General features: G+C 30.8%; 1 protein-coding gene across 2 annotated transcripts in view; it reads right to left on the bottom strand.

Moving 5' to 3' along the window:
* Positions 1–1,619: 1,619 nt before the first annotated feature.
* Positions 1,620–15,862, bottom strand: part of LOC111704557 (SCY1-like protein 2) — a 44,687-nt gene continuing 30,444 nt past the window's right edge. The window contains exons 17-30 of one of the 2 annotated variants that reach the window (XM_023476832.1): positions 14,790–14,846; positions 14,190–14,278; positions 13,656–13,809; positions 13,098–13,247; positions 12,860–12,959; positions 11,639–11,727; positions 11,121–11,200; positions 9,700–9,742; positions 8,515–8,601; positions 8,209–8,333; positions 5,954–6,055; positions 4,583–4,658; positions 3,379–3,585; positions 1,620–1,817 (exon numbers count right to left, since the gene is read on the bottom strand). In XM_023476832.1, coding sequence (XP_023332600.1) covers positions 1,794–1,817; positions 3,379–3,585; positions 4,583–4,658; positions 5,954–6,055; positions 8,209–8,333; positions 8,515–8,601; positions 9,700–9,742; positions 11,121–11,200; positions 11,639–11,727; positions 12,860–12,959; positions 13,098–13,247; positions 13,656–13,809; positions 14,190–14,278; positions 14,790–14,846 — 1,383 coding nt within the window. In that variant the 3' untranslated portion in view covers positions 1,620–1,793. The other variant, XM_023476831.1, reaches the window with a different exon arrangement.

A 15,862-nucleotide genomic window follows, 5' to 3' on the forward strand; every position in this document is an offset into this window, starting at 1 on the left:
AAATCATTGAAATGTTTGTGCAAGCAAATCCAAGAAAATTGTAGCTTAAAAGAGTTGGTGAATATGTAGATTAAGTAAATCCTATCTACAAATTTCAGAAAAAATTTCGTTTATCAGTGAAAATATGATTTTAATGATGCTGTGATTATTGATTTAGTTAGCTGTGATGGAGTTAAGTGATAAATTTATAAATTTATAAAGTTAAAAAGTTAAAGTTAGTTTTTCGAGCAAAGGAATAAATATTAGAATAAATTTTAGACTCTATAAGGTTAGTAACACCCAAAAATGTAGTCTTTTTGGTGTATTTTTATGGTGTTAATTGACTTTTTGAACAAAACAATTCCAGGGGGGGGCAAAAAACAGCCAGGGGGGGGCAAAAAATTTTTTTTCGCGCTTCGCGCGAAATCTTGCCCCCCCCTGGCTAAAATCCTGTGTACGCGCCTGATGACCAGTGCAAATTATTTTGAAAGTGCCAAATGTTGTGGGGCTTGAGGGGGGGGGCGCTATGATGTTCTCAGGGCCCATGGAGTCCCTGTTCTCTCCCCCAATGGACATTGGACAATTCATATCGTAAATACCTTACCACCTACCTATTCAAACGCAGGGTGTACCTTGTCCGCTAGCGTAGAGGGGGGGGGGGTGACCCGGAGAATCCCAAAGTATTTGTGAAAAGTAGTTAATATTAAAAAGGAAATACTACTGCAATATTATTAGAATATTTTTTTATAATTTTGTTTTCATCTTTTAAAATTTTCCGCTTCTGGAGAAGCATTAGGATCACAATAATGCTTGATCCATAATATTATTTGAATAATAGGTTATGAAAGATGCAGGTCAGAAATGTTGTCTAAAATCTTGCATTAAGTTTCAAAAATTATTATAAGCAATTCTAACTTTTTTTTTCAGAATTTAAAGGGATGAAAAAATAGTGAAATGCATAATTTAATATTAAAAAAGTTCATTTCACTAAAAAGAATTCAGTATCCCAAACCATGGGTACTCAATGATACCAAGTGAAGTATTCGATAATTTTAACTGCACTTTTTACAGCCAATCAGTGCAGTAGCTATATATCTTTTCTGCGCCTGTTTCAGCTGTATATGCAGTTTTTACAGCCAATCATTGCAGTAGCTATATATCTTGTCTGCGCCTGTTTCAGACCCTCGTGTGTCTGTAGTAGAATCTTTTCTTGAACAAAACGAGTCAAATTCTGCAGTTTATTGTTAAGCCCCCTCTCCCAAAGAGAAAAACTTTTATTTCTATGCTATAAAGTCATACGCTAATGTATTTTATAATTACCTGTGTTCGAAATTCTATGTAATACACTGTAAGGGCTTTATGGCTGTATTTCCATCCAATCGATCACCCATTCAATGAAAAAAAAATATCCGTTGAGCCCACGGAATAAGTAAAATATATCCCAATTTTATTTTAACTGAGACTTTTATGGAATTTTGTATTTTAATACATTTTTATATGAAGTTTTGAAGCGAGTTTTTTAATGGATTCCGAACAGAAAAACAATGTATTTCTTGTTTTGCAAATAGTTTACAGCTTCTTCTTTTGTTTACATTAATTTATAGAACTAGCTACTGAAGTTGAAATAATTGGCATTTTACTAAGGAATTTATTACTCTATACAAGACAAAGAACATTAGGTTTTTATGGAAAATGTGGTTGTAAATAAATCGCAATCATCTTTCAAAGAGAAAAAGGTACTTTTATAATCATTGAGAAGACGTTTAATAATACTGAAAAATTGTTGCTCGTAATGATGATACACCAGAAGTTGATTAGTGTCGACCAAGCAAACTGCACTGAAATATATTAACAAACATTTTAGTTTAGGAGTTATTCGCATAATTATACATATTTTGTCAAATATTTTAGTATTTATAAAACCATGAAAATGTAATTTCTTTTCTGCATCAAACGATACTTTTTTCAAACTTATAAATATCTACAGATAAGTTTATTGACGTAAATAAATATTTATATATAACTTCATGCCTAAACAAATTTTATCGGACATACACATTTTAGCGAGGAAAATATATTACTGAAGGGTTTAAGGGTTAAACGAGCTAAGAGATATTTCGTACATATTAATGCTAATAAGCATAACAGGAAATTTATGCTCATATTCTATAATTTCATGGAATTCAATTTCTTTGTAATAGCATTTTTATTTCAAAATATTTTCGATATCAAGTGCTATTTTAAGTCAAAAATATATCTGAAAGTCACAAGCCAACAAAAATTCCCTTCAAACATATCAACAAAAGGTTTGTTTAGAAATACAGATTTTAAAACGCCCAAAGTTTACAATCAAATAAGTTGGAGACAGAAAACTGATTGTTGAGATGTGAATTACTATTATCTTAGATTTTTTATTTAAAATAATTCTCTTGTTGGCAAAGGAATTGAGTCTTTGTCGCAAGCTAATTTTCGAATCCCTAAATGTTTGCAACTCGATGTCGAAGATCTTTGTTATCTCAAACTATGAATTTTGTTACCATGCGGGATATTGAAAAAAAATTGAACTAATCTGCAGATTTACAAAAGATCTCAAAGAGCATTGATCTCGTAGTTCCCAACTTGCAAAGATCTAAGGATTAGAATATTAGAGTTTGTGGAAACACTAAGTTCCCTTGCTTATTAAGCAAGGTGCAGAACATAATTGACAAAAAATGTAAGCAAAGCCTCAAAAGCAGTCCGTATTTAAAAAGCAAGGTCTGGTCTTAAGTCTGTATTAAAGTCGTGTACGCTTGAGCAAAATAGACAATATATAAACAATTTAACATGCATCTAGATATTTTATAATGTAATGTATAATACTTATCACTTATTTTACTACGATAAACTACAGGATGAACCAATATATTTGCGACTTTTATTCCTTTCTTCCTTACTTGAATAACTTGATTTTATCCAATTTTGTAACCTTTAAACTGTATATTACTGCATGCTATAATATGCGTGTAATATATTGTTTAATGTATATGTGTTAATTATTTAATATCGCAAGTATATTTGAAACTAAATTAAATATGTTTTGTCACAAATATGTACAGAGGAATGGAGAAAATGATTTTAAAAAAATTATTTATACTTCAGTCTGTGGGTTTTATTTTGGGCTATGATTATCAGAATTTTAAGAATTTTCTTGATTTTCAAAAGAAAGTTGTACTTTTGAACATTGAAAATGAAATTTTTGTTTAAAAGTGTGACTTCTCTCTGGTATCTACTTATTTGTGACAAGCATATCTACTTATACTATAAATTCTAATTAAATGAGAAGGGAGGAGAAGCAACATTGTTGCTGGTCCCACTAATAAAAGCTTTTTTATATGGAGTCAAAGCATTAGCAGCACTCACAACATTGTTCCCGATAGTTTGTAGTAGAGAAGGGGTGCTGGAGGGTGGGGAGTTTGGCCATTCCCCTACACCCGCTAAAGATGGTTTTCTACTCCCAACCAGGCTGCTAGAGGAACCTGTTCTGCCTACTCTGCTACTTCTTCTGCTAGACACAGGAGAACATTTACCAAGAGAGTTTGGAACACTACCACCAAGTTGAAACAAAACCTAAACATTTTATTTGTTTGCAAATAAATCACTATATTTCATTAAGCGTTGTTAATCTTTTTGGATCTTTTTTTGAAACTTTCAATAAAACTTTCAAAATTTCAAAACTGTAATAAGTTGAGATTTGCTCTTGTTAATTGAACTTTTCAATATTTCTATCCTAAAAATAGATTGAAAAACAATAGAAAACCATCAAAATACCACGTTCGTTGTTGTATCGTTTAGATTAAACACTATAATAACAATTGTTTTTCTTATACTATGCCAAAAGATTGAGTCTAAGCCAAAAACTCTAATATGTCATAAACCTTGGATATTTTTAAAGTATGAATACTGAAAAATCAAATAATCTAAGTTTGAAATATAGAAGGTTTACACCTTATCAGGTCCCAAAGACAAAAGGATTTGAAAATGTGAGTTTGTGGCAAAGACTCAAATTGGAACATTCTAAAAGCGAATGAACGGAATGCACAATATACATCACTAATTTCATCTATAAATAATAGTATTAAAAAATGAAAATAAACTGACACGGAAGAAAAGGTGCAAAACTGTTTGGTCTTAAATACAAATACAAATACAAATACAAATACAAATACAAATATAAATACAAATACAAATACAAATACAAATACAAATACAAATACAAATACAAATACAACTACAAATACAAATACAACTACAAATACAAATACAAATACAAATAAAAATACAAATACAAATACAACTACAAATACAAATACAAATTCAAATACAAATACAAATACAAATACAAATACAAATACAAATACAAATACAAATACAAAATACAAATACAAATACAAATACAAATTCAAATACCAATACAAATACAAATACAAATACAACTACAAATACAAATACAAATTCAAATACAAATACAAATACAAATACAAATACAAATACAAATAAAAATACAAATACAAATACAAATACAACTACAAATACAAATACAAATACAAAAACACAAATGACTGACCGGTGAAGTAGGATTTGTTGAATGAATGAGAAGGTTTGAAGAACTTCGGCGTCTTTGGGTTGCGCTTGAGTGCCTCCTGCGTTAAAGGTTAATCAAGATCTTTAGGTGTTACTAAGTGCAGATTTTACTATTTCTTACATTTATTAATTATGACCTATTACACGATTGCACTATTACACTATTGCACTATTACCAGATTTGCGAAGTACATCTTAAAACAGAAGTTAGTTTCAAACGGTATAAAATGTTAACCATACAAAAATGTCATGAAAATTATAAAGGCTCAATCCGTCAGAGTTGGTATGATTGTTTCAAGTCCAACATTTATTTTAAAATCATAAAATCTGTTTTCCTTTGTCTTTACGTTCATCAGAAAAAAGAACTGTGTCCATAATTTCACCGGATATAAGTATAACTTGAAACTAGGACTGGGTCAAGTAATTTATATAAAGACTAAAGAATCCGTCAGAAAATTCCCTGGTATGTTATAAAAGATAAAACTTTATATGTAAGATAATTAAATGACTGGAGAATTATAATGACGTACTAATCCTAGGAGTGTTAGCAATTCATTTTTCGCATATTTTTAAAACGTCTCAAAACTTAATAAAGTTTAATTTTAATAAAACCTTTAGTACTGGATGATCGAGTATATATCCTTAAATATGCCAAAGTAAAAACATATCCGAAAGTAGGAAAATTCTAAAAGATTTTACTTTGGGGGGACCGCTAGTACCCTCCGATACCCCAGAGTACCCTGCAGCACCCCACCCCCATCCCTGTAGTACCCCGCAGTACCCTTCAGTACCATGCAGAACCCCCTAGTACCCCAGTACCCTGTAGCATCCCCAGTACCCCCCCCCCCATCGCCGCCAGTACCCCAAGTATCCCTTGAACCATACAGTATCAGTACGCACCCCCCAGTATTCTGTTGTACCCCAAGTTCCCCCAGTACTATACGGTACCACCCAGTGTTTGTAATACGTTATTTTAAATCAAGGGCGTTGTTGTATGTAAACATTTTATCAGGGGCCCTGTCTCTAGAGTTTTAATAGTATTATTTGGCAATGTTATTCAACTGTTTCAGTTTCTTTGCTTTTATACAGGGTTACCCACAAAGAATGAGACTTTAGAGACGATTGTACGGAATTTGTTTGATTCGTTTTCTAGCATTCAGAGTTCTTGTTGGACAAAATTAGCTTATTTCTCCGCCTCATCATTCAGTAAACCATCAAAATACTCAATTAAATGCAGAAACCAAAAATCAACCTTAAAATCGGCACATATTTTTAGAAGTTTGTCCTTTGTGGGTAACCCTGTATTTCTTTGCAACGCGACCTCTAGGTTAGAAAAAGATATTAGAAAAATTACCTGTTAGGAAGTCCCACAGGGGACCCTGGTGCACTGCCAGGAGAAGACACAGAGGACAAGGGGGACCGATTGGAAACTGGAAGTGTATTCTCACTCCATCGCCTTGACAAAGGGTTTCAGGCTTTGTAGGGGTTGGGAGTTTAAGAGATAGTCCTTTTTTAATAGGTTCGATTCAAAACAGGTGAAAATTTTCGAAATCGCAATAGTCATATATTCCGATCGATTGATGCCCAGCTTTTAGAGGTTTTTTAATTTATGGCAATTTAAGATTGGTTCCGTAAATTATCTTTTTGTAGACAGATTAAAAATAGATTACAAATGAATGGACTATTTGGCACAAACTGAAATTGTTCATCTCTATATCTTTGTAACCTGATGGCGTACTTAGATTATTTAATCTAACATAATTCATAATTTGAAAGCAATAGGGATTAGAAAATCAAAGTTGGTGGCCAAGAATAATTTCCGAAAACTGAAATGATTAAAAATATTAATTAAACAATTATTTTACTGGTCTTGATTAACGTAATATCAATCAATGGAAAAAAAAGTAGATTTCATATGTCCAAACCTTTTAAAATTTAACGCATTTTGTCGTGCTTAAAGTTTTTTTTTCAAGACATACTTTCTGAAACTGAATAGGGTTTCCACGAAATGGCTAAATCTTTTGCGCTATTTTCGCGCATGAGACGTAATTAGTTTTGCGCTATTTTTTTGCGCAATTTGCACAAAACCGGAAATATTTTTTGCGAAAGTTGTGCCGCGCATAAAACGAAATTTTAGTTTTGCGCAATTTGCGCAAAACCGCAAGTTTTACGCAAAATGTAACTTTTTAGGCAAATTGTCAAAAATTGATATTCTAAGCTTAGAATTAAACAACTGAAGATTTATTCCATACATAAAAAAAATATTAACATCGAGTATGATAACGATTATACTACACTCAATTGGTTACTTCCAGTTACAAAAAGTTTAAATTAAGGGACCAAAATTAATAAAATAGAAATTAGAGAGTGTGAAACTTGACAATATTTTAATCCTATTAAATAATTTCAAGTGACCCTTAAAAGCTTTGCCTAATCAAGTATGAATTATATTCTTAAATTTTTTTAATCAAATTTCTGAAATCTCTTTAATCTCGTTTAAAATAATGCAAGAAAGTAACCATGAATGCACTTTTAGGAAATATGCATGTCCAAAACTAAAATTGTAGAGAAAATTGTGAGATTTGAACTCTTCTTAACTGTCATTGGTCAATTATGTAAAAGTGACCAATAGGAAGACATTCCAAAACAAGATTTTTCCAGAATTGAATTCTAAGAAACACACACCGTCAACAACCGTTTGATTTTTACGAAATTGCGGAATTGCGCAAAACTTAAGTTTCGTAAAAGCGGAATAGGGCAATTTTGCGCGAAATGACTTTTGCGAATGATTGCGCAAATTGTTGTTTTTTCGCGCAAAACTGATGCGCAAAGAAAGAAAAATTTTGCGGTTCGTTCCGCAAAAATTGCGTAAAAGTTTTGCGAATGGAAACCCTAAAACTGAAACTGAAACTGAACCCTTCTTTAACAAAGAAATTGCGCCTTTGTCACAAACTGAAATTTTCTTATCCCAAAATTATCTGCAACCTAATTGTTTAAACGTTGATAATTTAAACTTTTAATGTTTGAGCTAACAGAATTGAAATATTCCAGTCTACGACATTGGGTAGCAAAGATAAAGATAAAGTAAATCAGAGTTTGTGACAATGAATCAACTCCTTTGCGCTATCGGGTTCCTATCTGTTATATGGTTGCAAACTATCGTTACTGTTAAAAATAAGCATATTCGAATTACTTTTTCCAATAGGTTAATTTTAGTGTGACAAATACATCAAATATTTACTAAACTCGGGGGAAATAATATTTGACAATCTGACGTTAAATTTAGAGGTTATTAACTGTTGAAGCAAAATATCAAATATTGTTTATTCGTTGAAATACAAATTTAGATGTTTACAAAAGAAAAATAATGTTTTCCTGAAAAATCTTTGAACAGTGAGAACGAGAAAACTGTGGAATTACTTTCTCAGACTTAATAAATGTTGGTTAGTAGCTTGATATTTGGAATTGTTTTAAAATGAACTACCTGTTACCAAACATATTTTTAAACTGAACTACCTGTTACCAAACATGTTTTAAACTGAACTACCTGTTACCAAACATGTTTTAAACTGAACTACCTGTTACCAAACATGTTTTAAACTGAACTACCTGTTACCAAACATTGCTGATACTCGAAGATAATTGTTATTTTCTGGTGAACTGTCTCCGCTTGAGTTGTTTGAAGAGATGGCACTAAGTCTAGAAAGAGCACTAGAGTGGCTGGAAAAATGACCCTGAAAAAATAATATCAATTACCTTTTTAATTGTATTTAAACATTTCTTACATTTTCATGTTTCATATTCCCCGAAAGAAATTTTAACTTCTGTTATCGATCTTTGTTATATTTGTTTCTTAAAAAGGAACTTTAACTGGTGTCTTAATTATTAAAAAAAACCTGAGCTACAGGAAATCACCTGTACTACACTCGGTCTCCTAATCACTAGATTTGGTATTGAGACATCCGAGTATCTATCTGATCTCAGTCTCAGAGATTCTACAGACTGAATGAGAATAGTAGATTAGTACAATTCTTATGCTAATTTGCAAAAGACATTGACTCCAAAAATCTAATTAAGAATAGAAGTAAAAGGTTAAACATATAAGCAGAAAGGTGTCCAATAAAAATTTTGTATTAAAGGGACTGTAAAGGAAAAATGAAAGGGGGTATAGGCTGAAAGCTAATCACTTTAGCTCTCGATCGCGACCCATGAAAGTTATATCTGATGTTCCTCTCGAGAAACAAATTTACAACTTTGTCAAATTTATAAGAAAATTAATATATATACAATTTTGTATAAAAGTAGTGGGTTTAAATAGATGAAATTCAGCAAATAAGCAACCAATCTGAAAACGATGATATCCTAGAGAAAGCTAATTGTAACTTTGGTTTACTCCAATTCTAATTTTATATTTGTTATTTCTATTTTTTATAGATTTAATTCATAATATTATTTATACGTCCGTATTGCATGACCAGAAATTCTACCAATGGCATTGCAGTAAAGTGGTCACGTGATACAGGCGGAGACAAGTGACCAGTATACTGCTCTGCCATTGGTGATAGTTTCAGGTCATGTGATTTAAGTTTAAGATTTTCTAAATTTTGCATATATGAACTTTCGTATAGTTTTAACACAGTTTTATATAAATTTCTCGAGACAGGAACATCAGATAAAACTTTCATGGGTCGCGATTAAGAGCTTTTGATTAAGGGTATTTGCCAAAAGTGACATTATTTCGATATTTTTTCTTCGGCTTTATATATATTTTTAGCTGCAACCGTTTATTTGACAGAAAGTCAAAAGTTTTTTTTACGCATCTAGGGTTTTAATATAGATGTAAATATTAGCAGCAATAAGAAATTGTAACGTTCTAAAAATGCTCTAAATACCCTCGTTAAATATATCACGTTTGCATTAAAAATTTGAAAATTGTTTTTTAAAAAACAATTAAAAACAAAATTTTTAAAAAACCACAATAAAAAATTGGATAAATGGAAGGATAATACGGTAATACCTTATTTCAAACCTTAAATTAAATATTTATTGCAATTCTGTAAGAAACACCCTGAAGAAATTTGTGTTTAATTGGGATTTTACCTTAGGCAGATCCCCCTCTAATTTAAGTTTATTTCTTTGGTGCCTGAAATAAAAAACTATAAAGTTTGGTATTTTGTGTATATTCTAAAACTTTATTAACTTCGTTAAAATCATTTAAAAATATTAACTATTTTATTAGTTTGGAAAAAAACATCCAATTTATCTCAATAAACAAAATTTTGATTAGGGTGCGTTTGATCTTTAAAATTGAGATAGAAGGGGTTTTGCCTGCAGCCTCCAATTGTGGTCATTTACAGGAGAGGCGGAGGTAATTTACCTCCAATTCAACCTCCAGAAAACGCAGAAAGTAAGGGAATTAAATAGTAATTTCGGTTTTTCGCTTTTACTCAACTATTTTAGTTTAGTCATGTTTATTTTTATTTTGAACAACCACATAAGTCAAGCGTTACTATAAAACACATATATTTGACCTCTAGTTTGACCTCTAGTCAATTATGGAACAGGTTGAATAGAAGATTATCTTTTTAACATCGTAAATAGGTAATTTTATTAAGTCATTAGTTTCTGTAGTATTTGATTCTTCCCAAACGGAACTGAGTTTTTGTCACAAGATCTAATTTTCTAATCCTTATAGCTTGCAACACAATTTCATGTCGTAAACCTTTGATATTTCAAACATGAAATAATTACTATATCTTTGAAACCTGATAGTGTTAACCTTTGATATTTCAAACTTAGATTATTTGATCTAACAGAATTTAAAGTTTAAAATATCTCAGGTTTACGACAGCGGGTTGCAAAGAGTTAGGATTTAGAAAGTCAGAGTTTGTGGCAAAGAATCAATTCCTTTAAAATATCAATATATATATCTAGTACCAAAGGTATTTAGCCTTGGTAATTTTTCTATTATTTCATTTAGGAAATAGACACTTTTCAGTTCTTTACTTTGAAAATTATTCCTTATTGTCATAGTACAAGTATACCTTTCTTGATCTCTACTACAACCCCCCCCCCCCCTCCCCCATCCCTTTTAATTTCAATATTTTTAATGATTTTTTTTAATTCATTAACGCTCTTGCCCTCTTGTGTGTTTTTGAATACTCCTTTTAAAGTGTGTTTTTTGAAGGCGAAAATCCATGTCTTTGCCACAGATTCAGATATTTTAATCATTATATCTTTGCGACCTAATGCCACAGACCTCAAACTATGAATTCTGTAAGATCACACAATCTTAGTTTGAAATATCTAAGGTTTACACTATAAAGTTGCAAAGATATTGGGATTAGAAAATTTGAGTTTGCGTGACTCAATTTCTTTGATATAATTTTTGATGCATACTTTAGGATCCTTTTAAAAATCAATTAGTTCGTAAATTTTGTTTATAATTTTCTTTGTGAAAAGAAATTTTTGGTTCGGTTTTGGTTCTAAAACAATCAAAGACAAGTGCAGACAATTTTCACCTGTCAATATGATCCATCATCTCCTGAATGGTTCCATGCACTATCATATAGTTATCTATTGATAGTTGAGGGTTCACACACTAAATAGTAAATTTATTTATAGGGCACTCTATTTAAGAATTAGTTTTATGATTTTAAACTAGTTTAAATGATAACATTAACATATAGCGAAGGAATTAAGTTTTTGCCACAAACTCCAATTTGCTAATCCCTATATCTTTGCAACCTAATGGTGTAATCTTTGATATTTCAAACTTATTTTATCTAACAGAATTTATAGTTTTAGATATCTAAGGTCTACGATATTGGATTGCAAAGATATAGGAATTAGAAAGTCAGATTTTGTGGCAAAGAATCAATTCCTTTTCTGAAATTCTGGATCAAGAAATAAGTAAAAGCGTCACAAATTGCAATGTTTTTATTAAAGGTGATCTTTTGAAATTCATATTACATACAAGTGGCATGCATTTATTTATTGACGCAAGAAAATACCATTTTTATCATCTTTTTTAAATGACCTGTGGAATCAAAACTGGGAGAACCCTTGTAGCCAAAAGAGTCATGTTTAACCCATATCTTCGATCACTTAGCATTACTCTGTAAATCTCTAAAGAATATTATTTATTAAGTATATATTAAGTATATATAAGAGCTGAAAATACAAATGAGCGATTTGAAGAACCCCCTTATAGAATTATTTTGATGTGGGTAAGCAAAGAAGAAAGACTTTATAAACTAAACAAAATATAAGCACACTTTTTCATGACTTAACAATTATAAATAGTAACTTTATCATGTTGTTATCTCTCTGCATATTCTAAAGAAAGAATAAAAGAGTTATTTTTGTGTAATGATGCATAATAAAACCTTTTTCTAATACATTTTTCATCTCGTCATTAGTCGTCAAAAAGAAATTGAGTTTTAGCTACAAACTCAAATTTTCTAATTTCTAAATCTTTGCAACCTTAAGGTGTACACATTTGATATTTCAAACTTAGATTATTTGATCTAACAGAATTCATAGCTTGAAATATCAAAGGTCTACGGCATCAGGTTGCAAAGATCAGAGTTTGTGGCAAATACTTACTTTCTTTTAGACTTTCTTTTAGACTTTCTTTTCCCTATCATTGTTTTACACGAGTAAACAGAAAAGAAATGAAGAAAAAAGGGGATAAGGGAAGTGAAAAGGTAAAAACGTGGAAGTTAGGAGGAGAAAAGGAAAAAAGGAGGAGAAAGGAAATAGGAGGAAAAAGAGGGAATTTATTTTTTAACCGCTGGTTTTGGCTCAGGAATGTAAGCAAAACCTTTTTTAGGAAAAAAATATGATTTTTTCCCTTAAGGGAACTAAATGTAAAAAGATAGGAAAAGAGGGAACAGGAAAGGAAAAAGGAGGAAAAAGAGGGAATTTACTTCTTATCTGCTGGTTTCTGTTCACTAAGCAAAACCTTTTTTTGAAAAAATATCATATTTTTTCCCTCAATACAAATGTCATGTTTTCCAAGCTAGTCTGTTGCTGTGCACATACATGATTTAAAAATTTTTCATGAATACCTGGTTTTTACGGAACCAAAACGTTTATTATAAAACTAAAATTCAAAAAATTCTCTTCTTCGAAGTTTTAGTGGGTTTCGTAAAACTGTAAAAAAAAACTTATTTTTAAGTCGTGACTTTTGGGAAAATATGAGTCAAAATATACACCCCTGTTACAAATACTTTGACGAAGTCATATTGAATATCACCTAGGACTGTAACGAGGATATTTATATCATTAAGTCTGATATCATACAGCAACGGTAAAACCTCGTCAATGATTACTGCTCGATCTAATTTATCCAAAATCTAAAAATTGTCATAATATTATTAAAGGAGCTAAGTGTAAGGCGATTGATGACAAAAAATCAGTGTATAGTTGGTTACTACTCAAATAGAAATGGAAACTGCAAAAATGAGCGAATATTGTTCGAAATCTAAAAATACCTTAGCAATGCAGGCTAAAAGACTCAGTACAATTTTAACATCAGCCCCATTTGTAGAGTACACGTTTCTAGCTCGGGGAAGAAGCTCAGTACGAATAACATCATCGCACAAGTAATCAAGGATTGCGGGTACAACAGAAACAGCAGCCATCTGGAAAATTTTATATCCTGAAGGGGGTGTACGCGAAAGCAAAATGGAGTGTAAATTAAATCAAAATTTTATTTCATCCGGATCTTTTTTACTTTTTTTCTGATGATTCTGTAATGGTCTGTGTGGAAGTAGTTTGTGCAATCACAGCTGACTAATAGCTATGCAACCCAACCTCCACCACCCACCAAATAATGTGTTTTGACAAGATATCTCTTTTTATCGACAAAATGTCTTTTTTATCTATATCTAAGAACTTTAAGTCTTGCACCCCCTGCTTACATATTACCATTAAGAAATCTTGAGCTATTAGACTTTGAAGAAATAAAAATGACTTTAACTCGATATAGGTTGAATTGCTAACAAGTTGTCAGGGTAATTAAATGCATGCTACAATTCTTAATTACTAACCTGGACCTGCGACATATTGCTCTCAAGGGCTAAATAAACCATTGGTAGAATCTGGGTATCTAGCTCTTCTTGATTTGTTTTCTCCAGCAGGATTGGAAGCTGTTCTAGCAGGGTTACACTTGCTTGAACGGTTTTTGGCCCATTAAAAATTGGCCTGATTAAAAAAAGAGTTAGTATTTTTGTTTTGGAAAACCCGTTTAAAGACTAACATGCTTTGTCATTGAATCGTTTTTTTTATCTACACACGGTTTGTAGTCTATGGTAGTGAGATATTTCATATTTGAAATAAAAAATGCTTAATAACTTTAAGGGCTGCAGTGTGTATTGGATTTTTGTAATGAAGAAATCAAAAAAATATAAAACGGAAAGAAAAATCACACACATAAAAGTGTAATAAATTCAATTTTCGAAATATTTCTGTTGTCAATAACTTACTAATATTTCATTCTTTAAAACAAAACAAATTATAAACATTGTGTTTTAGAAAACATTTGTTCAGGAGTTTTAAGGTAACTGGAATTTCAAATAATTTGCCTGATCGAGGATTGAATAAAAGTTTGGTATTCTTGCTGACTGCATTCTCTGATTAGAAAAAGAGCAGATTCCAGAACAGCTGCCATGACCTAGGATATTTTCTTTCATGACATTTTTCTTTTAAAAAGAATATTTTGATTTTTCAATATTGAAAAATCTATATTGATTACTTTGCTTTTTTCACAATCTTGATTTTATTAAATAATTAGACAATTTGGTAAATTTTATCAAAAAATCATATTTAAAGATTTATTTTTGTGGCATTTTTTATTTATTTGGCAAATCATTGAAACTCCTTTCTGAGACTTTTTGACCTTACTGAATTTAAAGTTTGTGAAATGAAAGGTCTACTACGTACTTCGAAGTGTAAAAATATCGGGATTAAAAATTAGAGTTTGTAGTAAAAACTCAATTCGTTCTATTTTCTACTTGATTCATGCATTTTAGCAGTTTTTAGAAAAATTTAAACATCTAAAAATTTTTTTTTTTTTCTATTTTAAAGAAATTTCAAAGAATTTTGAAACATGAACTATATTCAAAATTTTTGTGATCTGTATCCAAATGGTTAATCCCCTAACAGTTATTTATAGAAGCACTAACCTCCTGTTTATTTAGTTCCTGGTCAAGAATTGGCCAAATCTGCTGTAACCACAGTTTCTAAATTTACAGAGTTTAAATTTGAATCAACCCTATCGTTCTGTTGGGATAAAAGATTGAGAGCTCAAATTTTCTTGCTTTTCTAACTAACAGCTGCCCCTCCTTTCAGGTTTAAAGCTGGGCTTTTATACCTACTGCCTCATGCATACTGCCTAAATGCCTTAAATTACCTACACCAGACTAAATCTATATTAAGACATACTTCTAGATTTCAACATGTTATAGCTCTTTGGAAAGCCTATAACAAAAGCAAGAAGATTGCACAATTTTTGCATAGACATTTTGGACAGATTTTGGCACAGACGCCTTTAAAGAGAAATTCCACAATTTCAGTTTTTCTTGAATACACATTTAGGGTTTAACAAATTTCCGAATATTTTTGCACATTTGAATTCGCTGGGTCAAAGGCTTTTAAAAAAATGTATAATTTTTTGCAATTTGCGCAATTTTTATTTTTTTTACACATTAAATATTTGGATTTTTGTCAATTTGCCATTTCTTTTGCAGATTATTGAAATAGAGCCCAAGGGCTTTCCAAAAAAGTATCAAATGTTATAAATTTCTATCACAGAAAAAAAGGGGGGGGGAGGTGCAGCCAGTCAGGCTATACATTTCTGCAATTACAAAAAAGTATACTGTTATAAACGATGTCATGCAGAATAGTAACGCATAGAAGATTTAAAAAAATTCAAAAGTCATATTATAATTGTTAAAATAGTAATGTAAACTTCAATTTAAACAGATTTCATATTTTAAGTATTTATTTTCTCTTAACTAAATTAAATGAACGAAAAAACGTTTTAAATTTAAACCCTGTAATTTGTAAATTCAACCAAAGCTCGAACACAGCGTTTTGATTACTTTTTATAAAATATTCTCATTTATCTGAAAGGAATTGAATCTTTGCCACAAACTCGGATTTTCCAATCCCTATATCTTGCTAACCTGATGGCAACAACCTTAGATATTTCAAACTTAGTTTTTTTTTGATCTAGAAGAATTCATAGCTTGAAATA

Source organism: Eurytemora carolleeae, unplaced genomic scaffold (genome assembly GCF_000591075.1).
Source record: "Eurytemora carolleeae unplaced genomic scaffold, Eaff_2.0 scaffold617, whole genome shotgun sequence".
NCBI classification, from domain to species: Eukaryota; Metazoa; Arthropoda; class Copepoda; order Calanoida; family Temoridae; genus Eurytemora; species Eurytemora carolleeae.